Source organism: Microtus pennsylvanicus, chromosome 9 (assembly GCF_037038515.1).
Source record: "Microtus pennsylvanicus isolate mMicPen1 chromosome 9, mMicPen1.hap1, whole genome shotgun sequence".
Classification (NCBI taxonomy): domain Eukaryota; kingdom Metazoa; phylum Chordata; class Mammalia; order Rodentia; family Cricetidae; genus Microtus; species Microtus pennsylvanicus.
In genome coordinates this window covers 28,509,479-28,533,919 of record NC_134587.1, presented here as the reverse complement: position 1 = coordinate 28,533,919, position 24,441 = coordinate 28,509,479, and the positions used below count along the sequence as shown (strand labels likewise).

Here is a 24,441-nt window from a genome sequence, read left to right as displayed (position 1 = left end):
TATTTCAGGTCTGGGTAGCCAGGAAACGAATGAGCAGCCTCTGACTACAAACCTCCAGGGATAATTTGGAGTCAGATGCTCAAATGCCTTATTTTAAGTCTTTATAGTTGTTATAACTTAAATGGATAGTATGGACATAACGGAGATAGATAACTTATTAAAGTTAAAATATCAATCAGTAATAAAAGGGAGTTCAGTGCTGTTTTAGTAGAGAATTGTATTTTATTTCCAAGAGATGAGAGGCAAAATTAAAGACCAAACAAAACTAAAACCTTAAAACTTGTTTTCTGTATAGAGCAAAATTATATAGTGTTAACCAAAGACTATGCATTATAAGAAAAAGAAAAGATAAAGTTCCAAATAATAGATTTACCCAAATACTATAACACAGGTGTTGACAGAGGTTTCTGTCTCACCAGGTCCCCAAGTCATTTAGTCCCAAAGAAATACACAGATGTCTTCATTAATCATGAACTGGTTGGCCTATTAGCTCAGGCTTATCAATTAATTCTTACATTTTAACCTATAATTCTTGTCTGTGTCAACCACGTGGCTTGATACCTTTCATCAGCGAGGCTCTCATCTGCATTCTCTACGTCTGGGTGATGACTGCAGACTCCTTCCTCTTCCTAGAATTCTCCATTCTTATTGCCCTGCCTCTACTTCCTGCCTGGCTACTGGACAATCAGCATTTTATTAAAAAAGTACAAGAAACAAATGTTTACAGGGTAAAACCATTGTCCCACAGCATACAGGGGGAAGAGAAAAGATCAGCAAGGGTTGTGGTAGTCAGAAAGATGACTACTACAGAACTCCTTGAGTTAATTTGCACCTGATAAGGTCATTTATTAATGTAAAACCCTAAAGCCTTCATTTCGTAAATCTTTAATTCAGTCAGTTCACTGTATTCGCTTATTGTCTTAAACACCCCTTTTATCCACTATTGCTCCACTTTAGCACACACTAATGGTTCAACCCCCATACATAGAAAGCGGAAAGCTAAAAACAAAACAAAAACAACAAAAACTGATGCTCAAACCCCCTTGGGTTAATGAGTGTAATCTGTGAATGTAGAGGAAAATTATGAAATATTCTCTCAGGTAACCCAAATATATAGTTGAAGTTGTGGTATATGGTGCTTTGGAACACTGGCTCTAAAATGCAGGCAAAGCTGTTAAATAGAATGTTAACTTGGTTGTACTTGACTTAAAAAACAAACAAACAAACAAACAAACAAACAAAACCAAAGTATTTTGTCCCTTAATATAATCTGGCTATGTTTGAAAACATTTTTGTTACCATCCGGGGTTTGCGTACTGTACCTAAGTAGGCAGAGACCAGGGTGATGCTAAGCATACCACACATTATTGAACAGGTCCTCAAACAAAGGTTTATCACTCAAAGCATATGTAGTGCAGATGTAGACTACTTTGGGGCAAGCAGTCCTAAGAGAAATGTAGGGTTTTGTTCAACTATTGGAATTTAGTTGGTGTTATAAGTAGTAGAAACCCAAGGAAGACAAACAGGCTTTAAACTTGGAGAGAACTTCTCTTTCAAGTGTAGCATGCTATAGTTGAATTTTCAGATATGTATTAACTAAATCTTTTAAGATATACATTTCAGTAAACTTTCAGAGAAATTTAAGGCATGCAGAGTCCAAGTCCTGTTTCTTTACTAAGGGCAGCACTAGTGTTAGGCAGCCCTAAAGTTTTCTCACCTTCAGTTCTGTGCTCTTCAGATGCTTAGATCTCTTGATAAGCACGGAGAATAACAGACAATGTGTATAAATGAAAGAATCACAGCTGTGTTCCTGTGCTGGATCTTAGGTGAGCTGTGCTATGCTTATTCGGTTAATACTGTACATTTATGTTCTTGTGTAAGTAAACACAATGAAATGGGTACCTGAGGCACGTCACAGATTGGCAGAAACCTCAGCAATGAAAGTCAATTCATTTAAAGTTAGAAACAGTGTAATAAACTCTGTAGAACAGAGAATGAGGCATCTCTGGAGTGATGGAGTTAGGGTTATGACTTGGAGCTGAGGCATCAATTACTCTGAAAATAATTATATTTAACTGTTTAACTGCATGGTTAAGAAATGTAATTTAGTGTAAGAATGAAATTGATATACCTTTATACATTAAAGATATATTACTTTCACTATTTTTTTTCCTGCTGACATTGTTTGAAAATAGCACTCAAACTTGGGCCAGTTTGATTAGCAGTTGAGAAAAATTAGAAAAGTAAATTTATAATGAATCTAGAATTACCAATAGTAATACTAAAAAAAAAAACCTTAAAATTTAACATTGTACTTCTTTAACCTGTTAAATAGCTGCATTTTTAAACTATTGAAATGAAGAAACACAAGCTATCATAGCCAAATGTATGATTTATTTTTGGAAAAAATAATTAAACTAATAAGGTTTTCCCAATAAAGGGGAGAATTAACAATAAAAGACCATACATACCCTGGTTACATGTAGATGACCACATTCTGCAGAATGTGGGGGTGTTCAACACATACTCCAGAATATGAGTAGCATTTGTAATATTGCAATCTAAGCCACCTGCCAATGTAAACCCATAGATGATGAAATAAATACCTAAAACCAGAATCCCGTAGAAGCTGAGTTCCTCAACAGTGTTTATACAGAGCACTCCATTACAGACAGAGCTGCAATAATCACAGGGCATGGCTAGTTTCCACTCAGCTTCTGCATGATATGGCTGTCTGCTGCAGCATTAGTGAAGATACTTCCTACAAACACATGAGTACCCCAGAGACTGTGACGGATCACTTTACAGCAGCCCAGGTCATCAACAGAGAATCCTAAATGCCGGTACCGTTCATCTGTTTCAAAAAGCGTGTTGTTTGTATATGGTCCAAAAAACTAGAAGAAATAAGAAATGAAGTAATATTTTCATTAGGAAAAAAAGACATTACAGGAATATTTATATAAATCCAAGTGCATCTATGTGTTTAATATATTTTTTTATCCAATAAAAGGTCACATGCAATACCTAAACTGTTCTAGCACACCCTCCCCGGTTCTTATGCATGCTAGAAATGGAAAATGAATTATCAAATAAATTTCAAATTACCTAGAACTGAATGTATAGCATTGTACAAGCTTTAAAGATGAACAAAATCTCAGAGAATTATCTATGGATCATCTCCATCACTGTTAGAAAAGGGGACAAAAGCCAGGTCTTCTAGTCGCAATGACATTCTACTTGACTCTGAGAAGTAGCAGGTACATATTTCTATTTTAAAATTAAAAAATTATTTTATTAGGTTGGAGAGATAGCTAAGAAGTTAAGAGCATTGACTACTCTTCCAGATATCTTGAGTTCATTTCCCAGCAACCACATGACAACTCACCACCATTTATAATGAGATCTAATGCCCACTTCTGATGTGCAGGAAAACATGCAGAGAGAATACTATATACATAATAAATACATCTTTAAAAATGATTTTATTACTTCCTGCAATTGAAGTATGTGACCATTACTATATAAAAGCTTCCAAAAAGTTGTTACTTCTGTAATTTTTTTTTACAGTTTATATTTTAACTTCAAAATATTTTGGTCTTTTAAGAAACTAAACTAGACCACAGTAGTTCCTAAGTTTTAACTTACAAATAATAAACATACACATCTGTTTCATTACTATTAACAGAAACAGTGCTGTAAGTTCTAGAATTGTGAAACCAAGGGATTTAACAGTAATCCTTCTTTGGATAATATACAGAACTGTAAAAAAGTCTAAATAGGTTTTTTTTTTGCCAATAGAAGAGTTATAATTTTATAATAAGAACTGTGTCTACTTCGTATAAACTGGCTTTCAAGATGCATTTACTCACTGCCAAACCAGATGATGGGTCAATGAAGTCAGCCCAATATCCTTCAGCCCGAAGAGCATAGCAAATTTCCTTAGCACCATTAATGAACTGCAGAGGAAGAGATAACATCAGTGCCTACCCAGCACCACTCCAATTGGTTTATGTTTAAAATTAAATGTCATTTTATTGTATAGGTTGCCCTAGGCTCTAGGATTAAACACTAGCAGCTGAGGTAAAACAAAACAACAAAATCTGAATATACAGGTAGGTGGAGCAGAGGAAACAAATAGGATACCCACTTTTCACTAAACATTTGTGTGTCTTTTACACATGATATGTATAGTTGCTAATTACCATGTACAGCTCAGGATTTTAGCCTTAATATCTTAATATCTATGGCGTATGTGTTGATCACAATTAAGTACTGAAAAGTCAGTAGCAAGTTTAAGTCCAGACTGCACTGCAGACAAAAAGAGCATCATGGATGCTGAAAACCCAAGGCACAGCCTTCATTCTAGTCACCACAAAGAGATAAACCCAATCTCAGTATCCTGCTGAAAGCTAGAACAGTGACCAAAATATGTAAGACAACTATTTTTTATGTGAAAAAGTCATGGTCTTTGAGAAAATGGAAGCAAATGTCTATCTCTAGAGACCTTTTATTTGAAGGCATTTTGTTTGTTTTGTTTTTGTTTTTGTCAACTTGACACAAGCTAGGGTCTTCTGAGAAGAGGAAATCTCAACTGAGAAGATGCCTCCATCAGCTTAGCCTACAGAGGCCTGTAGGGAGGCATTTTCTTGATTAATGACAGACATGGAGGGATCTGGCCAACTCCAGGTAAGGCCATCCCTGAACAGTTGGTCTTGGGTCATATAAGAAAGCAGGCTCAACAAGACTTGGAAAGCAAGCCAGTAATCAGTGTTTCTCCATGGCTTCTGCTTCAGTTCCTGCTTTGAACAACTGCCTTGACTTCCTTCAGTGATCATCTGTGACCAGGACATGTAACCCAAATTAACTCGTCACCAATGTTGGAGTTACTTGCAGAAACAAAAAGTAAACTAGTGTCACCGTGTTTAGGAGGCAAAGTAAGAATTCTGGACCCCTGAAGCCCTTGGACTTGTCTGGCAGAGCACTGTAAAGAGGCCGAAACAAAACAGGATCCCAGTAACCTATACAGCAATGCACCCTGGCTGCTTAGCAAAAAACTGAGCCAAGTAAGAAAGAGGCAAGATTCTAACAGGCCTAGGAAATTCTCACACTGTAAAACTTGTAATATGCAGGGGACACACAGAATTCTGGCCCATCAAGGGTGAAGAGACACAGCACTTCTGACATTCAGCTAACACTGGCTCCAATGTCCAGGATTTAGAAATGCAGAATACGCGCCTTTAATCCCAGCACTCGGGAGGCAGAGGCAGGTGGATCTCTGTGAGTTTGAGGCCAGCCTGGTTTACAAGAGGTAGATCCACGACAGGCACCAAAGCTACACAGAGAAACCCTGTCTCAAAAAACAAACAAACAGACAAACACAAAACAAAAAAGAAATGCAGAATATATTCTGCACCAAACACTAGCAAATTACAGCCCTAGAGCAAATCCAGCTCACTGATATAGCCATATCCATGAATGTATTTAATGTCTATAGCTATTTTAGCAATGTAACGCAGAGCTTATAGCAGAAGTGAATTGCCTAAGATGCCCATAATACACAAGTCCCCCATCTGTGGATTTATTTTTTATGGTTTTGGCTGTGGTCAACTGTCCTCAAGGCATATACTAATCTGAAAATTCTAGAAATAATGAATTAATTTGTAAGTTTTAAATGACAAGCCATTCTGAGCAGTGTGATAAAATCTCATAACATCTGGCCAGCCTGGGATGTGGATCATCTTTTGAATCAGTGTATCCAAACCAAATGCTACCCCCCGGTTAGATCTGCTTTGATTATCCAATCAGCTGTGGAGTATCCCAATTACTGCAGACTAACCATTGATTTCCTTAATAATAACCCCACCGAGCAGAGACAATGATGCTTGCAATTAGCACAGATCAAAGAAAAACTTCCTTTAAACAGAAAACCAAAGTAAAATGAGACCGTATTCACAAAGCTTCCTTGCCAACTCCTGCCATTCTGCAGCATTAGAAGTTACTATTAATCTTTGAATGTGCCACTCACGTACAGTAAGCTCTATCATAGGCATATAAATACACTGTAATCAAAGTGCGGGCCCTGCTCTTACCATTGCATAAAGAAGATGACTGTGCCTGGGACTTGTTAAAGTTTACAGGAGGCCACTGTGATGTCGGTACTAATGAGACAGACGAGATCAAGCCGGAATGGGATTACTCATGCTACTGTCACTAATTAGTAATCAAACAGAATTTAAACAAGTCAGCTTTCAAAAACAGCCAGAAGACTGACAGCAACCAATCAGAAGGGCCCTAGTTTACCTGAGTCAGCATGATAATTAACTCCTCCCTGTTCTAACCCTGTAAGAAGAGAATTCAGTAACCTTGTTCTACTTTCTTCAGCCCCTCTATACGGCCAAAGCCTTCTGTTCAGCTTTCAATAGCCCTTATCTGTATTAGAGTCCAAGAAAGGAAGTTAGATAAAGAGACTGTGAAATTTGGCCTGAAGCTGCTTTCCCATTTTGACTCAGAACATATTACAACTAAGAGCCTGAGTCCAGCCTAACTTAGGAGTCTGTTTCACAATACAGGCCTGAGCACTGCTCACTCTCAGGCTGCTAACTGATCGCAGTGCTCAGTAAGGCAAATTCAGAGCTACAGCCATAGCGTTTCTGGACTTCATGTCTACTTTCTGTCTACTAATGCTCCCTGAGCACATGGCAGGCTGGAGGTCTCTGAACTTACCCTTCTGAGGGCTGGGTCACTTGTAAGTCAAACAGACTTACTGTAAATTTCACTTGCCACAACTTTTTATGTTTTCAGAACTACATTTATTGTAATTTTTTGGATAAAGTTTAATGATTCCTATGGAGGCATAGCACCTAAGCTAACTTTTCTCTCCATATCCACCTGTAAACTGGTGACATATAATAAAATGCTCTATTCTGTAGATTATCACCCACATTCAACATTAACTTTTGTTGATGTATTTCATAATCTTTGTTAAGTCTTAAAATTCAAGTCATTTGATTATATTCCAACTTAATGAAAACTAAAAAGAACAAAACAATACAACCAAGCATGTACAAAGGTTAACTAAAAGAATCTTATATAATTACAAGCACCAGCAAATTTCTAAGAATTGTATTCATCAAAGACAAACAGTGACACCTGCTGGAAAAGATCAGAATAGGACATGAGAATAAGCTACACCTCTCAACATAGCTGAATGTCAAAACCCACCCTAGGAAACTGAAAGAACTATACTGGACTCAGTATCAAATTAGATAAGAATCTTGAGATGATCAGAAACCAGCACTACTATGTGATGCTTAAGAATGAGCCCTGTGGCTGCTCACCAAATGATGAGAACTATCCACCTGTCAAGTCTTTAATGTGTAAATAAGTTGTCTGCTAGTTATTGCCTACTTAAATCCTCTTAAATCTGAACGTATGTCTGTTTTTTACATATGGTCTCTCTCATTACGTTTTCCTGGTTGGCCTGAAATTTCCCATGTGGACCAGTCTGGCCTCAAACTCCCAGAAAGCCACATGCCTGCCTCTGCCTCCTGAGTGCCAAGATCAAAGGCGTAGGCCACTACACCCAGCCTGAATGTCAAATACCTCTATTTAATTCCATTTTAGTTAGTATATAATATGCTCACATCTGTTAAAACACTATGGCATGCAGCATGGATTTTAATTGGTCTTAATAATGAAAACAGATAGTAGGGGCTGAAAGCTGAAAGATCGGAGAAGCAGAGCAGCCAGTCACTGTTCTTACCTCTACAAAATACTCAGACTGAATGGGGTAGCCCATCTCTACAAGTCCTCAGACTGAATGCTCGAAGCTCCTGTCTCCTCCTACTATATCTCCACCCAATCTCTTTCCGACTCCACCTCCTTAGGGCTTGGTTTAAAGGCACGTGACTCCTAAGTACTGGGATTAAAGGTGTGAGTCTCTATTGCCTGGCTGTTTTTCTTTGAGACTCTACTGCCTGGCTTAGTTTTTCTTTGAGTGTAGCCCAGGGTGGCCTTGAACTCCCAGGGATCCTTCTGCCTCTGCCTCCAAGGTGTTATGATTAAAGGTGTGATCCTCAGGCAAGCTTTATTTGCTATAGTACAAACAAAATATAATCACAGTGGCATGTATTAGTAAGTGCTTTGTGGTACATTTAAAATACTGCTGAATATGTAAACCATAGTATCACAAATAAAGCCATCTGGTTAACCCCCCAAAGTAACAGAATTTTAACATTGTCTTACATGGAAATCAGTAAGAGGATTTTTCAATTAGAGTGAGCTAAGGCACTCAGATGAGTCATTCTGAATCTATCATAGAGAAGAATACTCTTTCTTGTCCTATAGACAAATTCACATAATCCAATGTCAATTTTAAGATAATTATTACATAGTTTTAAATTATTAAATATATATGTATAGAAGTAATTATCTGAGATTTTTATCTGATTGATAAGAAGAATGCTATGGTATAAGGTAAGCTAGGGTCAGAGCATATGTACTATCTAAATTATGTTAATTTTGGGGGTAGGCATATCATCAGCATCTATCAAAATTTAAAATGATAGTAATTCAGTCATCTTCTACCTAGAAGTCTATGGGGATTAGTGCTCATAAATATATGTATTATTGATTTTCCCAGCTGTTTGCCAGTAATAGCAAAATTGGATTTTCAATTTATAAATCATAAAGGAAATTTTAAAATAACCTAAAATTTTGTTTACTTAAAACATAATGCAGATTTTTATAAGAAATAAAATATATCTACATATAAATAAATGTTTATTTACATTGTAAATAAAATATATAGAAGTGTCAAAACCTATCTTCAGTTGAAAGCAAAGGGCAGAAAAAAGATGCAGACTGTATTTTATCCTGTCACATTGCTCAGTGTTACTCTTCATTCCTTAGAGATAACTGTGTAATGACTTTTCATTACTTGCTATTCTATAGAGGTGTAGAGATGCAAGAGGGACAGAATAATAGATTTTAGAAAAATTGGAAGTTTGCAAACATTCAGAAAAGAAATAAACAAAACTAAAATGTTCATGAATACCCCAGGAACACTCAGAAAAGCAAACATTCATTTAATAATATCCATATGGGGGACTGGAGAGATGGATAAGAGATTAAGAGCTCTGATTGCTCTTCCAGGGATGCTGAGTTAAATTCGCAGCAGCCACATGGTGGCTCACTACCATTTATAATGTGTCTGGTGCCCTCTTCTGGCCTGCAGTGCAGGCATATACACAGGTAGAACACTGTATACATAATAAATAAAATAAATCTGAAAAAAATTTCCACACGCTGTTTCCATAATTTATGGCTAATATTTATTGTACAACGTTGCTTCCAACCTGTTGGCTGCTTTTAGCAAATGATTAACACAACACAAACACACACATATTCATTATTTTGAGTCATGGGCACAAAAGAGTACATAACAGAAGATTACAGCTATGCAACAGTTTAAGTTGTAAAAGCTGATTACCTGGGAAACCCAAGGCAAGTAAGATCATTGTTACATTATTCTATTAAAGGCAGGTTAATAAAACAGGCTGACTATATATAGAATAATAGTCTAAATCTAAAATAAGCTCAATGTAGATTATTAAGTCATCTATGAAGTCCACCGAAGTTCTAGTCTCTTAGAATGGATTTTCATAATGTGTGGTTACAACTGGTGTAGTGACATTTAAATACGAGAGCACTAAGTTATTAGGAAACTGGAGGACGTACCTTCTCCAAGAGCATCTCTCTTTCAAGTTCTACCTCTTCGCTCCAAACAGTCATGTCATTTTCAGTTTTCTGTGTCACGGTCAGAATCATTAGTTTGTTATTAGCCACTTCTGGAAAAAGTGACTCAAAATCTAAAAATAAGAATGTAAAGCGCAAGAAGAAAACAGTTAGCTTTCCACAAAGAGCTTTAGTTCATAAAGACAGCTTACTCAGGAAGATGAAAATAAGGCAGTCTTCCCGGTGTACACTACTTCTGAAGAGTACAAGGAATGCAGTTTTGCTGGATGAGCTGAAACAGCAACGCCAACAGCTAGGTTAAGCCACACTACACCCACCCATCCTTTACTACTAACATGGTTTTCAAATCAATTTATCATTAGGAATTTAATGACAACAGGTCAAAGTGCAGGGCAAGTGACCGGGGAGCAAACAGCCACAAATACGGCATGTGTATCACACCAGCTGTCAGAAAGAACTGGAGTGAAATACTATCTTCTGGACATGCAGAACCTTCTGTGCAGAACTCACAGCAGCTGTGCAGAACACCTGCACAAGATGAAGGTGGCTAACATTCTAGCATGAAGCCAAGAGAGGCTAGCAAGTCCCCAACCCTAACTGAGGAGCTATGGAGCAGGTGATGGCCTCTGGGGAAGGAGAGTTTTTTAAGGGTGGCACTCATAGTCAGTTGACCATGCTCTCCTGAGCGGCCCCACCCAGATGTACATGGGCAGCACTAGACGGACTCCATGGTTTATTTTTGAAAAAGAGAAGGTATGGGGTCGGGATGGGAACAGTCCAGGGAGGTGGCGTAGATCCTCCAGAAGGGAGAGAAATGAAAATGAATATATATGAATAGAATCAAAATTCACTGCATGAAATTCTCAAAGATTCCTCTTTACAAATTATATACAAACTTATGAAAAAATTAGTTACAATAGTCACACCAGAGTAGAAATATGAAATTTAAGGAAAAGTTACTATGAATCCTATTATTGCTATGGAACCGAAACGAGTTCAGACGTCAGAGGACAAGCAATCATTCCCAACAGGACACAATAAACACCAGCACACAGAACCTGAGAAGTGCTGGGTCCATCTAAGCATGCGAAGACATTAATAACATTATCTAATACACACTTGTGTGTCAACGCAGCAAGTATGATACCTCTTTGCAGCAGTTCTGGACATGTTTGGATCACACACTCCACTCTGGCATTTTCAAAGTAAGTTTCTGCACTGTTAATTTCTTGTTCAGCAGGTGTATCGCTACTCTGTGGGAACAATGACAAGGATGAAAGGGAAACTTGAGTTCAATATTCGTTAAGAATTTAAGTTAAAATATTTTACAAAATTGTTCTAATGGAAAGTAAGATAATGTTTCACACTAAAAATAGTATAAATTCTGAAAGCTCTAAAGAAATACTGAGGAAAGTGTAAGAAAAATATATAAATATACGGACATTCTGAGATATGATAAGAGCAGGATAAAATATTATAATAAAAACCTTACAAAATTATCTTTTGTGATGTTTACGTGACATCACATTATTGTAAAATTGGTATGAAGCTAATTTTAAAAAATGGTCAAATAATATAGTTTCAACTACAGGAAGGGCTTAGAGGTAAAAATTTAGCCATAGCTTACAATATATTAGGCCCTTTGATAAGAATAGACAGCATTAAAAAATAAGGTACTTTTGAAAATCCAACTTTTACTCTCAAATAGATCTAACAGGGAAAAACAGCATTTATAAAAATGAATTCAACATGAAATCGCCACAGAATGAGAAGGTAGCTTTTGGGGATGGAGTTGGGGAGGAAAGCATGTTGCTAGCAGGGATGAGGAAAAGCTGAAGCAGCGGTAACAGATGGAGCTGTTTACAGCTTAGGGATTCAGGAGGAAAGCGGTGCAACAAGTCAGGGAGCCTGCAGCAGCCCGGACTGCACTGTTTCTGCTGTCACTTTTCATGTACAGAACAAAGGCTCACAAAGGTTAAATGACATTCTCAAAGTCACAAGCTAGAGTCAACACCTAAACCAGATTTCTTCTCTTTCCCTAGTCCATTATGTTATAATGTCCCTAAAAATGCAGGTAAAAGAAATAGTTCTTGAAGTATGACAGAGTTGAAAGGACAATAACTTAGGAATAAATTCACAGATTGGAGAAATGTGATTTTGAAATTATTTGTGGAACATGCTAGCAGAGCGAGGCAAGGATGGTCCTCTAATTTTATCTAAGGGTAGAGGAAAGATAGCTATACTATTCATATGACTGATCAGACAGGAATAAGGACAAAGTTTGAGGGGATTAAAGAACCACTTCAGTATTAAATGCAAAATTTGGGACCTGCCAGATACACAAATAAAGACAGCCGGGGGCAAATGTCAGAACTAATACTGAGCTAGGAATTATAAAGACTTAAAGCCAATGAGCTAGTGACTAAAGAGGAACTTAAACGAGAAGACTAACAATAGAATTTGTGAAAAAGATTAAATATTTAGTATGGAGAAGAACAAAGAAATGAGAAGAATGAGCAAAAATCATCTAATATAAAGAGATCCAGGAAGCCAACGATGTCCCAATGTGTCCTGTCATCTAAAAAAGCTCATACTTTGAGAGACTTGTGTACCAAATAATACAGCTTTATTTTAAAATACATAACAAGGGCTGCCAAGATGGCTCAATGGCTAAGAGCATAATTGCTCCTGCAGATGACTGGAGTACAGTTCCACTTCAGGTAGCTCCCAACACCTGTAACTCCAGTTCCAGAAGACCTGACACCTCTTGACTACATCGGCATTTGACTCATGTGCATGTCCCCACACATAGACACATATGCCACATAATTAAAAAATAAATCTTTAAAAGTAAACAAAAGTCATCACTGCCATAAAAAACAACCAAACAAAAAACCTTTACTTAACTCTGTGTGGCAATGTTACATCTTTAGGAGTATGACCCAAACTGTGAGATGTATGTAGCCTTCTATTTCCAGTTTAAGCAACGGTAACACGGGGGCTCAGGAGGTATCCCCTCATGCAAGTATGGGGATCTGAGTTTGGATTCCCAGTACCCACCTAAAAGTTAGACAAGGAGGCATACATATCTGTATCCTTGTGTTGGGGGCCTTGCTGGCCAGCCTTGCCAAAATAAGCTTTGATCCAGTGGCAGACACTGCCTCAAAGAATAAGGTGGAGAAGATGAAGCTAAAATATCCTTCTATGAACTTTGGTTTCCATTCTTGAGCAAGCATACTTGCACACACATTTGGACACACACACACAAGAAAAAAAAAAGAAAAAATTTCAAAACCCTCCTCTAATCCCTTGAAAATAATTTTTTCTTCTTTTCCCCTCTAAAAAAAAATCTGTTTTTCTTTTTAGCTGACTGTATATGAAAAACATCAAAGATGTCAAAAAATTTCTTAAGAGGACTAGAGAAATATAAAGTTAGCACGAACTAAGTCTATCAACAAATTATAATTGCCCCAGGTGGCCTGAAATTCACAATGTCCCGAACCTAGAGATCTTCCTCCTTTCACTGGTCAGGTGCTGGGATTACAGGCACCACGTGACATCATGACAGGCCCCTAACCAGTATTTTTAGAAGTAAAAAACAAGAAACCTTAATCTTTAGCAATATAAAAAATTAGTCACATTCAGAATAAGCAGTTACCAAAAATGTATTTTTGAAGAAGTATTTAATAGAGATTATGATTTAAACATGTAAACTGAACAGTGCAAATGCATTTTTGAAGGCTGCTTATGCTGCTTTTGTATATACTTTTTTTTTACCCTTTCAATAAAATTATTGTACTTAGTAACCAAAAAGTAACACAGCATTAATAAGAGCAACAATGTTAACCAACCTGAAACTCATTCACATATTGTGCCATTACAAATTCGTGTCTTTCTGTTGAAAGAGGCTCTGCTAAAACATCAGGCAAAGTTTTATGGGTCAAGCTTTTCTTCTGTGAAGCAGTACCATTGAGGTGACAGTCGAAGCCCATATTCCCAGGAAGCTGGAATCTCTGATCCTGAGGGCCAAATGGTCCCATAGTTTCATCAGGCCACACTGTTCGGGAGCCTGAAGGAAATCAAATGGACCGTTACTCTTCATGTGATATAAATGGGAAGTCAGCTGTTAAAAACAAAACAAAGTGCAGGGAAGCTGTAGGCTTTGAATGGCCCGGTGAACTTAAACTGTAGTAAAGTTCTTGAAGAAACAAGAATTCCATGTGTTATACCTTTGGGACACATGAGGTTACGCTTCTAAAAGCCTTTGGTATTATATTATATTGGCATGCGTTATGAGTTTTCAGGTATGGAATGTGGAATTTCTCAAAGCTTTCTAACCACCTCCCAGCCTTTTTTAATAGCCTTGGACAAGGACTTATAATTTGGAAACTGCTGCTGAGAGAACTAATAAAGCATTATTTATCAAGAAAGTAACAATTTAAATACCTTAGAATGATCTAAGGTATGATAGTGATGCAAAAATCAGATTAAAAGAAGCACTGGAGATTTTGGGCAAATTACTCAACAGATTCTTAATAAACATACAATGTGCTTGCTAAGTGACTTAGCAATAGTTGACAAGATCGGGACCTGGCTGAGGGATAACTGTATGTGTTCGAGGCCAGCAATCAGTTTTAGGACTGGTGAGATGGCTTGGAGACTGAGTGCATCCTGCTCCCAGAGGAGCTGAGTTCAGTTCCCAGAACTCAAGTTGGGTTGCCCACAACTGCCCTGACTCCAGTTCCAGGGACTGAACACTCTTCTGGCCTCTCCAAGTACCTGCACTCACATACCATGTACACATAGTAAAAATAAAAACAAAATCTTAACAAAAGAAAACAACAACAACAAAAACCCCCTAAAAATTGTGAAGCCAAGTGTGGATAACTCTGGACTTCCAATGGCTCACTTTAGTATGTTCTAGCCTTGTATGACAGTAAGAGAGCACTATGCACTGAATACTGAATTTTGGTAATTTCTCTGGGTAGAAACAGGCTATACAATAATCTCTCTTGTAGTCAAGCAGTGAACTTTAGTTCTTAGTCATGGGATACACAGCATACTGCGCTGCCAAAGTATGATGAGTGAGCGGGAGATTAAGCATATCAAATGTGCTTATTTTTATTAAATTTTTTTTATTTATTTTAGATTATGATTTAGTTTGCCCTCCGTCCTCTCCAGCCATTCCCTCCCACTCTTAAGTTATAATATCTTCAATTACAATGTGTTTCCTAGGATATATTCCTATAAAAACATTGTTTTATTTTTTGGAATATTTTAACTTTCTGATACATCTAGGTAGAATGTTATTTTATTTTCAATGGAACAAACAAAAGTTTAAAAATATATATAAAGCTCCAAGAAAAACTATTATAGAAAATACAATATAAAAGGTTTTACAGTATAATAAAAGCAGTTAAGTCTTTTACTTACATATATCCGGGGGTGCAGTGGCCACATGAGACTCATCAGACCCTGAAGACCCTGCAGTTGAAAAGGCTTTTGGATTGATAACTCTTCTCACTAAAGAACAGAATCCGGGCAGATAGGAAACCAGTCTGGCCCTGTTACAGAGCACCTAGTAACAACAGAAATCAACAGATTTGGAGAAAAATTATAAATTCTGACAAGCCTTCATACTGTGTTTCATTTTTGTATGTGTGTGCACACACATATGGTGTATGATACAAATTACACAACCTCTCGAATTTTAAATTAAAAACCCTGGACCCTTGGCTTCCCCCCGGCGCTACAGGTGTGTACTGTGCGTGCTCAGAAGGCTGGAGGATGCTCCATCTCTCTCCTCCTCAGTCTCTCACTGGGTCCCAGGAGTCTTCCTGTCTCTACCTTCCCCATAGTGCTAGGGTCACAAGCATGTACTGCTGTGTTTGCAGTTTTACGTGCTGTGAACTCAAATTTAGGGTCTCGTGTTTATGCAGTAAGCTAATTCATCCCATTGTGTTCTAGCTTTTAAAAACAACGCACATCACTTTACTACCTCTGTGGACTATCTACTAGGTGACAAACTATGTGTACTTACAATTAAAAAAAAAAAAAACAACCCACTATGAGAGTTCTCAGAATTAAAGTGGGGGCCAAGTATGCCAAACCCTAACAAGGAGGCCATGCTAAGAAGCAGGGAGAATGTTTACCTGATAAATGGAACTGTTACAGAGAGACTACCCAAACCAGAACCTTGCACAAAGGCCACTGTAGAAACACGTCTATGAGGATGCCTAGCCAGTAACTGCCTGTCCACCTTTGGACTGATGTTACCTGGTGTTGATCCACAGAGCCAAGAGCAATCCAACAAATTATGCAACCTTTCATATTAGAAAACACTTGACCCTTGGCTTCCGCCTGTGTTGCCTATGGCCATGCTTGGCTTGCCATGAGTCCTGCAATCACTCTTGCTCCCAAATAAACTCTGTTCTTCAGATTCACCTCACATCACAGCACAGCATGAACAGACAATGTGCTGCTTTGGGATAAATGGGTATTTTTTTCAATAAAGGTCAAAAGATGAATCCATGAAGGCTGCCTTATTAATAAATACTAAAAATGTAGAGTGACTAGAAAGATTCTGCTGTCCTTAAACCAAAGACTTCAGGACTTTTCCTTGGACCCTCAAGTTTCTTTTCTGATCCTTTTCTTCTTCAGCTGCTGCAGACTATGCTACTACTTCCCATCGATTACTTCCTCTTGGTTTAAAGGCAATGTTCACTTTCCTTAATTTTAGCATATCTTTGTGGTGTATTTTCTGATCTTATGTTTATTTCCCAGACTGAGTTAAAAATCGATGAATATGTAAATATGGAGGTACGGCTAGACTTTAGCATACTTAGGTTAGAATAGTTTAATGCGGAAGATGCAAATGATTTCCCAATATGGCTAATTGTTGGGAAACAGTTTTGTAACACAGGCACAATCTTTCATTTGTGTGTTGCGCATGACTGCTTGCACACTGTGACATCAGCATTAGCCTACAGCTCACAAAGCTTCAAGGATTTGCTAGCTGGCTATTTACATTTAAAAAATGTCGACATCACCTGACTTGGATTATCAGGCATGAGTTATCATACACAGTCATGAATGTCTACGTTTCAGGGCTTAGACGAACTCAATGGTTTTCACATGAAAGAGGAGGTCTACAGTTAGTTCCAGCTATTCGTGGCTGACTTATCCCATCCTAGTCCAGACTCCATTGCTGCAGCACCTTCTCCACTTTCCAGGTAAGCAGACGTGTCTCTTCACGGAGAAGCATGCGACTTGGGAAATTTGATTAAAACTTTATGAGCTTCAGGAAAAAAAAAGACTAAAGTAGGTATACCAGAGGAGTCAAGAGTTAGTGCTAAGTCATGGGCATTTTTATAACTCTGGATGTTCATGCATGTTTCACACTAACGTCTGCCCTGAATTTACAACACACAAAACCCTTACGGCTGACATCTGAACAGTAGAATTTCAATGTATTTACTATAAACTTCATTCTAACAAAGGACTTTTATCTTCCAATAAATTCATCCTACGGATTCATTTAAAATGAAGTCAGTGTAAATATTAGCATTCTATTCTATTCTGTCTCAACTTCCGTCCATAGGCCACTTTCATATCACACCCATTCAGGGCGGGCTATGGCTCGGTAAAACTCACCCGAGAACTTCCCTCAGACTGGTAGTCTGCTCTTCACATCTGTCCCTACAGTCACACCCCCAAACACCTGGCAGTAACAAAAATGCCACCTCACTAACTGCTGCCACATTACTCTCTCTGGTTAAACTACAACTTGAAGTTAAGCCACTGAGTGCGGCGCTCAGGATTCCCTAACATTCCACTGTCTCCCGATCCACCTTCAGCTCCTACGTGCTCACCTGACTTTCAGGCAGGCAGAAATGATACCCTAACATTTAAAGGGCACAGGGAAGAGTTTTTGCATATAGTGCCTGACCTTCTAATTCAAACCTTTGATGATCTAAGTTTCACTTAGCTCTCAAAACACAAGGTAAACATTTTTCCCACTAGGTGACCCCAAAGTCCCATTTTCTCTATGCACAGATCTCGCACTATATCTTCTCCAAGCTTTCAAAAAAAAAAAACCTACTTAAAAATTGGTGTGTGCGCACACACAAGTGTCTTCCGGCATGTGCCTGGGGTCTGATGAGGCTAGCAGGCGACACTGAATCCCCAGAACTGGAGTCACAGAGGGTTGTGACCTGTCTCGTGCCTGGGTCCTCTCCAAGAGCAGCCTGGGCTCCTAACAGCCCTCTTTCCAGCCGCTAGCATGTGTTACTTCTAATAAAAATCTTCATCTATTTCTTATGCCCTTTATCTGTGTTTTAAGGTAGGGTGTGTACAGTATCTGGGTATCTACACTCACGTCTGTGAGCGTGAATAAGGTAGGGGTGTGTATAGTATCTGGACACTTACACTCACATCTGTGAGTGTGAATAAGAACTTTTCCTTTACTTCTTAGAAACTGAAAGGTCACTTCCTATTCTGATAACTTCAAAACTTAAGGTTAACCAAAGGTTTTTGTTGTTTGCTTTTGGTAACAGGCTTAAAACATTCTAAATATTTGCTGACATGACTTTTAGAAGTGTTGAAAGGATGCTTACATTTGAGTTTTATGTCTATAAAATATGAAACTGGAGGAACGAACACACAGGATTTAACAATGTTTGAGCCAAACTACTTTTAAATCATAAAAACTTAACTTCACACCCTCTGCTCACCACTGCTGATATATTAAGGCGACCATTATGCCAACGTCATCATAAAGCCGTCCCTCCATTTCCTAACCTTAGCTTCCAAGCACCGTTGTTCCAAGAGTGACTTACATGAGCCATTTCTAGTGAAGAAGACGGCCGCAAATTCTCCCCTTTTGCAAAGACTCCCTGGGAAAGAGCAAAACGAAAGAGGCTAGTGACAGCTCGGGCCGGGCAGTGTCAGCGCGTCCCTCCCCATCGCCGGGCCCCGGGAACCCGTGGGGCCGCCCGGGCGCAGGCTCGCAGGCCGGGTCTGAGCCCGGAGCGCAAGCTCGGGAGGAGCCCGGAGCAGAGGTGGGACGCCAGGGGCGGTACCGACAGCAGGGTTCCGGTCACCCCTGAACGCGCACGGGAGCCCGCGGGCGGGAACCGTCCGTACCAGTCACCGGAGGGGCTCCGCGCCCAGGCCCGCTCCCTGTCCACTGCCAAGATGGCCGCCGCCTCCGTCCCGACGGAGACGCTGGGGACGCCCAGGCCCGAGGAGTCGCCTCTGAGCGCGTCGATGCTGCCTGTCGATCTCCGAGCAGATGATGCTCGCAGGGCTCCAAAGCTGAGCAGGTCCTTTGGACAAACAAGTGGGCGGATCAAGGCCGGAGGGCCCTCGCTGGGAAGATTTAAAGGACCCAGTACCAGTGTTTGGTACCAATGTTTGGTGAATCTTTGCTTCATTGACTCACAGGTACTTTTGACAGATTTTTGTTGTTGTTTTTAAATTTTTTTTAGATTTAAAAAATATTTTATGTGGGGCGGTGGTGGTGCACGCCTTTAATCCCACACTCCTTGCTCTGGAGTATGCCTTTCTTTTGGAATGTCTCCCCTTTGCTTAACTCCCATACATCAAGTCAAGTATCTTTATGAGATCTCAATTCTGCTTCATACTGGCTTGTTCTGAAAGCCACAAATCCTGGGTTGGCCTGAGTCAAGGTCCCTCAAGAATTAGGGGAACTCCTCAGACCCGCGAGGGCAGTACAGCAGAGCTGTCCCTTTCACTTTGGTCACACTCCTTGCTGACAGGATAAGCCACTGTTTCTTGGAGTAGTTGCTTTTTTAATACTGAAAATTTATGACTCTCCCAATCCTACAGTCATTGGACTTAGACTGAGATTTGTAGTTGAAGAAAAACTGCTTTCCCAGAGGAAAAGTTGCTACACAGCAAAAAAAAAAAAAAAAAAAAAAACAAACAAACAAAAAACAAGGAAGAGGTAGGGACTGTCTTTCTCTTTTGGGACTTAAGATGCTAGGTTCTTCAGAGAAAGAAAACACAGAACAGCTCCAGGGAAGTTGGCGATATATATATATATATCAAACTTATATGTTACAAGCAACATGCAATGAAGTCCACATTTGAGGAGGAAATTCTAGATTACTTTTTAAATTTTAAATTTGTCCAAGAATTTCTAGTTTGAATCTCTTAGCCACCCCTGCTGGTCATTTTTTAGAAAGATACTGTGGTTATACAGATAGATACTCACTGACACTAAACGTATTGTTTGGATTTTTAAACTTTCTGGTTGGGTCATATGAGCAAATTATTTAGTCTCTTTATGTTTTAGCTTTCTCCCTTCTAAGTGGGCATACTACTATCTATCTCAGAATATTTGTGAGAATTAAGTTCACATACACAAACACACACACACACACAGAGAGAGAGAGAGAGAGACAGAGACAGAGACAGAGAGAGACAGAGAGAGCACGAGCTTGCAGTGGGGTAGGACACAGAAGGCTTCAGAGAAGAGAACCCTGACTTGAGTTGAAGGTATTCTCTTTTTTTAAAAAATGATATTTATTGAGCTCTACATTTTTCTCTGCTACCCTCTCTGCCTCTCCCCTCCCCTTTCAACCCTTCCCCAAGATCCCCAGGTTTACTCAGGAGCTCTTGTCTTTTTCTACTTTCTAATTCCCATGTAGATTAGATCTATGTAAGTCTCTCTTAGTGTCCTCATTGTTGTCTATGTTTTCTGGGATTATGGTTTGTAGGCTGGTTTTCTTTGCTTTATGTTTAAAAATCAAGTGTCTTCCGGCATGTGTAGGCACATATATGTGCCTGGGGTCTGATGAGGCCAGAACTTTTACTTGATTCCAATAAAATAAGGATAGTCATAAAAAATTTAAAAGAAAGGCCTACCACAGCTTTGTTATTTGTCTTGATCGCAGAGCTCAGCTATTGAAAACCCATCCTTTGCCTTGCCTGCACGGAAGTTCCAGAAACTCTTTAGTAGTTAACACAACGTGTGCTTTTGCTACTTTTAGAAGACCCACAATTGACCTGGAAGCATTGTGTATGTTCTAGTCTGCTTAGGACAGCAGGCAGCACAGTAATGTTATAAAGAAATCACAGTGGATGTTAGACTGTTGGTACACACACAAGAGAGCCCTTGCTCTAATGTTTGCTTGATTGTTTTTTAGTTTGCGACTTGCAAACCTAACGTAGGCTTTAATTGTCACCTTAGCTATTGATTGTCCCATGTATGCCTGTGACGGTTAATATCAACTTACCAGGCTCTAGAGTCACCTATGCGATGGCCTCTGTCTGCGCATATCTAGAGGAAATGTGCATTTTGCTAGCCCCACTGTGTATGCATTAGCTACTTTGCTCATTGCTATGATAAAGAAGCTGACAAACGCAACTTAAAGAGACCAGAGTATCCTTTGGCTCTTTCAGTTTGAAGGTTACCATCCATCTAGCAGAGTAGTGGAGTCCTGTGCCGAACAAGAATCCATGACCACTGTGGAGACTTAGTAGGATTCAGTGTAGGTTAGAGGTGCAATACGCACTGCGAACACCAGCTGTCGCTGCTCTACAATATAAAAAGCCACCCAGTGGTAGCCAGGGAGAACTGATGTTAAGAACATTTTCCAATTGTGAAGTGTCAAGTTTTAGGTAGACATGAGTTCCACGTTAAACCAATTTGGATTATCCTGATCTCTTAAAAAAGATACTTCTGAGATATAAACGGGCTGCAAAAATCAATGGTAGAGATACATATGTTGGTTCAACAGGAAAAAGTTGGAAGAATCTCATTGTACTGGGAACAAAAAGCAAACATTTTCAGTTTAAAACTCAAACTGGATCCTGCAGCTACACACACACACACACACACACACACACACACACACACACACAGAGAGAGAGAGAGAGAGAGAGAGAGAGAGAGAGAGAGAGAGAGAGAGAGAGAGAGGAGAAAGTGGAGAAAAGGAATTATAAGTATTTGATAGTTATCCCTGCCTGTGGAGAAGATTACGGTATTAAAATACTTGAAAATACTCTATCACGTAGAGCCTATAAATCCGTAGCTACACATTCACAGATGCGCCCCCGAGGTAGGACGGGAAAGCGCAAGGAGTCCTCTTGATGTAGAATGTGCGGAAGGGGCAGTCTAACAGGAAACCCTTGCCCGCAATTAACAGTGTCTGCTGGGACTCACACGATTCTGGCCACTAGGTGTCGCCAAATGACTTAGAATGTGTGGTGACTCTGCTGAGCTTGTGGCTGCAGACCCGGTTCCTGTTAACATAGCCCTTCAATTTATGGTAAAATGCGCTTTCAGCTGGGATCTTATGAATGTTCGGTGGAGACAGGAGCCATTTCAGAATCACTCCTGGGGATTCCTGTTTCTCTTTTCTTTGTCTTTCATTTTAGCACTGATAACTTCATGTCTGTGCAGAAGAGTTAATTAGTCTCATCAGGCATAAGCTTGATTCCAGTGTCCGGATTGAGATTCAGAGACAGCGAAGTTGTTTAATTGGCCGTCAGGGCTATTAGAAAGATCCCGGGGAGCAGAGGAACATCGCCGTGAGGTGATCTGAGCCAAGCACAAGGGTACTGATATACCCCTAGGGCTGTGTGCTCCTGTCATGGAGAACATTCTCTAATTTGCTGGTAATTTGCAATGGGGATATCCCATGGACACACCGAAGGCCTGGTAACTTGTCATTTGAACCTAGCAGGCACTTCATTGGCCCACGAAGAGTATCAACAAGTATGCTAATCCTTGTAAAAAGCTTCTGATACTTGTGTGATTTGTTGCTCTTTGGTGGAAGCAGCAATAAATGTTTATCAATTGCTGAAGTAGGGTTTTGGCTACCAGGTAGAGTCTAATTCATTTTTTCCTTTTGATGGCATTTTGTGTTCTAAAGAGATGATGTACAGATCAGATGATCATTGAACCCTTTCCCCTATTGTTTTGGACTTCCCATGTAATCCCGCTGATATTTCTGCCCTCACTCTGTCTACATACTAAAATATAATGAGTTGGGTGATTTTTGTGCTGCAGCTTTGGGTGCTTCTTATCCACTTTACACATTTGGTTTTATCTTCAGCCGTCGCTAGCTTTTCCTGTCCATAGCCAACCCGAGTGCACACCTACACACGAGTCTCTCTCTTGCTATCACCAGCCTGCGTACCCTCTCTTCTTCCTTTACTTAAGTAATCACGACTTTTTAAAAATTGACCTCCAAGTCGTTTCCTCCAAGAAGGTATGCCACACATCAGCTCTCTGAGACTTGTGTACAATTGTCCCTTGGTAGTGTAAGATTGGTTCCAGGACATGTGGATACTACATTGCATGTTCACGTCCTTTGTATAAAATGATGTATTGTAATATAATTTACACACATAACCCCGAATACCCGGGGTCACTTCTAAATTATTATAGTATTTGATAGAATTCGAGTATCATATAAATACTGATTATACTGCTTTGTTTAAATACCGAGAAAAAGTCTGCACAGAAGAACTTTTAAAAAGGTTTTCCATCTGTGATTCAATCCACAGATGTGTAATTTGTAGACAAGAGTCAAATACATTATTACTCAGTTTGACTCTGACTTTAACCTACCCCTTGTTCCCTTTTAAAATATATATTAACATATAAATTAAATTATTATACATATATGCACAGCCATGCACACCTAACTAGATTATAAAGTTCTGAGGGCAGGGAGTATAACTCCAATGACACCAATGTAAATTGTATGTACACTTTTAAGACGAATTTGCCCATCTATAGGATCCTAGAGCCTAGAGTAGAGTAAGGGTTTGTTGGGATAGCTGAGGAATTGATTTAAACTGTTAAACCCCGAATCATTGGTAATATTAGAATGTGACACCTGGCGTGAATAACTTCATTACCGGGGACCTTTCAACCTCCAGCTCCAGTTTATCTCATCCATGGCAATTTCCTCAAGTCAATACAACTCTCGTTTCTCCTCCTCCGTAATTAGGATTATGATAATCAAATGAATATATGTATATAAATGGTACTGAAGAGTTCTGGGCATATTCTAAGCAATCAATTGATTCTTTGAAAAGGTTTTCATATTGCATTTTAATTTGTTTTGTGTGTGGTGGAGGTGGACCCACGCATGCCAAGACACGGACATGGAAGTGCTTGTGGGAGTGGGTTCTCCACGCGGGTCTGCAGGGTTGAGCTCGGGTGGTTGGGCTTGGGAGCAAACACCTGTACCTGGCAGCCACGGGTCTCTTGTAATGCATATAATTCTGATTACAGTCTTGTTCGAGGTTGCCTGGGAGGGAAGTCTGCCAACCAACTGTGTTCTAAACTCTTCAGGGGCAAGGATTTTCTCCTAACTATCAGGAAAGTGTGAAGTTTCAGTGCAGATGACCGTGGCTTCCCTTTGTTTCCACTGTCTTCTCACCATAGGCTTGTCTTTCTTTTAATCGTCCTCATAGGATTTATTTTCTCAATGCTGTCTCTATTTAATGTTTTCATTGTTGTTGAGTGTTCTTCGTGACTTCCTTCTGCCTGATTTCTATTTCCTTTAAGATTTTTTTCCCTTATTAAAAATAGCATTGAGAAATTTGCAGGCAAATAGATGAAAGTAGAAAAAAAAAAGATCATCCGAGGTGAGGTAACTGAGACCCAGAAAGATAAATGTAGAATATATTCCCTTATATGTG

The 24,441-nt window shown here is 39.2% G+C and overlaps 1 protein-coding gene across 1 annotated transcript; it reads right to left on the bottom strand.

The window, feature by feature from the left end:
- Window positions 1-2,374: 2,374 nt before the first annotated feature.
- Mmadhc (metabolism of cobalamin associated D) lies at window positions 2,375-18,974 on the bottom strand. The gene is made up of 8 exons (XM_075985257.1): window positions 18,901-18,974; window positions 18,594-18,650; window positions 15,190-15,334; window positions 13,608-13,825; window positions 10,904-11,009; window positions 9,739-9,869; window positions 3,870-3,956; window positions 2,375-2,894 (listed from the first exon to the last, which is right to left on the bottom strand). The coding sequence occupies exons 2-8, from the start codon at window positions 18,600-18,602 to the stop codon at window positions 2,700-2,702; spliced, it is 891 nt and encodes a 296-aa protein (XP_075841372.1). The 5' UTR covers window positions 18,603-18,650; window positions 18,901-18,974; the 3' UTR covers window positions 2,375-2,699.
- Window positions 18,975-24,441: the final 5,467 nt, after the last annotated feature.